Consider the following 2,403-nt stretch of genomic DNA (forward strand, 5'->3'; position numbering starts at 1 on the left):
TTAAATATATTTTAATCGCCTGTGTAATTATATATAATCATATATAATCATATAGGGTTATATATACTTCCATATGAATCTTATATGTATCAGTACATGAGTGCATATATGATCTATTGTTCATATCTAGTTATATTTGGAATTATATATGCCCATATATAATGATATATGGACCCATATATTTATATAAACCACCAAAGTTCATGCATAATCACATATAATTATATATAAGATTATATATAATTATATATAATTATATATAATCTTTTTTTCCCGGGTAGAACTAGTAACTGTTCGCACAGACAGTGACAGATAGTGATAGTGCTGAACATCCAGAATTTGATATTGTCGAGATTACAAGAAAAATGAGTGTCGATATGCTCAACACAGTTGAGATAACAAGTCAGGAAACGGCTTGGTATTTACTGCGTGAGCCTATGTCGAAGAGTTCTTCTGTTATCGTCTACATCCCAACAGTTTGGCCTGTTGAACGACACAGGATCAAGAAAACTCTTAAAGAGTTGGAGAAGATGGAAATTGATGACGACTCAACAGATATCTGGAAGGAAAACTGGTTTGATAAATATCAAAAGAGACCAGAATATCTGGAAAATGTAACTCTTGCACAGTTTGTCTCTTGTTACACACGCAACTCAAATAATATGTATGTCAAACGAAAAGATCCACGTATAATACGTTATCGGAACTATGACATGACTTCAGATCTGAATGAGTACAAACGAGAAATAGTAACTCTCTATTTACCTTTTCGCAATGAAGATACAGAAATTCTCGATGAGATGAAATGGATTGGACTCTACGACGAACATGAAGAATTGATTCTACAACGAAGGAAGGAATTCGAGTCAGATTTAGATCTTCAGAAGACAATTGAGATTTGCAGGGAGTTGTGCCGTGAAGATAAAGCCTTGAAAGACGACGGTGGAGTACAAGACCTGGTCGTTAGACACGCAGAGCCTGATCCGTTTCAGGAATTATATAACAACGAAAATTCAGATATGAATCAAGAACTCAGACTTGCGACACTTAATAAGCTCGGCGCCATTGCTAAGAAACGCGAGAATTTGATGTCTAACAAAAGGTTTTGCGAATTGATGCGGATGGCGAATGAAAAACAAAGAGCACTCTTAATGCATGTTATTCACAATCTTCTTTCTCAACATCGAGTGCCATTCCAAATATTCTTGACTGGTCCAGCAGGGTGTGGGAAAACGTTCGTAATTCGACTCTTGATGGAAATTTACAATCGCTACGTGAATACTGATGGATATTGTAATGCTTATATTACTTGTGCATCAACTGGCAAAGCTGCAGTGGCAATCGATGGTACAACGGTTCACACTGCTCTAAAAATAACGCTTTCAAAGTTACTTCCATTGTCTATTGAAGTGGTGCAGCAATATCGGGCTCTCTTTAAATTTGTTCAGGTAATAATAATTGATGAAATCAGTATGATTAGTGCAGAATTATTGTCTCACATTGACGCAAGATTGAAACAAATTACTGGCAATTTTGACACTAATTTTGGCGGCATGGACATCATTTTAATCGGTGATTTGCGGCAGTTACCACCAGCCCGAGCAACACCAATTTATAAGCAGATCAGACAACAAATCGCAGGTCCTACTTTATGGCGTGGGCTTCAGTTCTTCGAGCTTGATAAAGTCATGAGACAATCTAACACAGTATTTTCATCGATATTAACAAAGATTGGAAATGGTATACAGTTGGAGGAAGATGAGTTGAGATTACTGGAATCGCGGTTTTTTACCAAAGGAGAAGCCAATCGACTCTGTCCGCATGGAATACGTCTTTTTTTGTCAAATAATTCAGTGAATAAATACAATCAATCGATTCTCAATTCAGTTAAAGAGAAAGTTGCCTCTGTAGCAAAAGACATGTATACTGGTTGTCACAGTGCAGAACAAGAAGCTTTTGTACGTCGAAAGCTTCACAAAAAGTCAGTTATTGACACTGGAGGTTTGCCGTACGAAATCACATTTGTTTTGCACAAGTCATATATGATTACAACCAACATTGATGTGTCAGATGGATTAGCCAACGGTGCTTTAGGGAAATTGGTTCATATCGAACGTGATGATGCTGAGGAGGTCACGCGTATATGGTTGGAGTTTACAGATTCAGCTAAAGATGGTGAGAGAACGAGGAGGAAAGTCAGTGCGTATATGCAAGCCAATAATATCAGTCGAAGAGCAGTACCCATAGCACGACGAACGTCAAGTATCGCTCTGAATAACAATAAAACCATTGTTGCTAAAAGGAATCATTTTCCCTTAATATCTGCTTGTGCAATTACAATTCACAAGTCGCAGGGAGGTACCTTTAACGAGATTGTCTACGAATATAGCAAGAGTCACTCAC

General features: G+C 37.2%; 1 protein-coding gene across 1 annotated transcript; it reads left to right on the forward strand.

Moving 5' to 3' along the window:
• Window positions 1-365: 365 nt before the first annotated feature.
• On the forward strand, window positions 366-2,175 carry LOC139787150 (uncharacterized; the record flags this gene model as incomplete). Its single annotated transcript, XM_071726239.1, has 1 exon — window positions 366-2,175. A coding segment is annotated over exon 1 (1,810 nt), but the record flags the coding sequence as incomplete, so codon positions are not given.
• Window positions 2,176-2,403: the final 228 nt, after the last annotated feature.

Source organism: Temnothorax nylanderi, unplaced genomic scaffold (genome assembly GCF_030848795.1).
Source record: "Temnothorax nylanderi isolate EJ_2023f unplaced genomic scaffold, tnyl_v1.0 TNYL_tig1301_pilon, whole genome shotgun sequence".
NCBI classification, from domain to species: domain Eukaryota; kingdom Metazoa; phylum Arthropoda; class Insecta; order Hymenoptera; family Formicidae; genus Temnothorax; species Temnothorax nylanderi.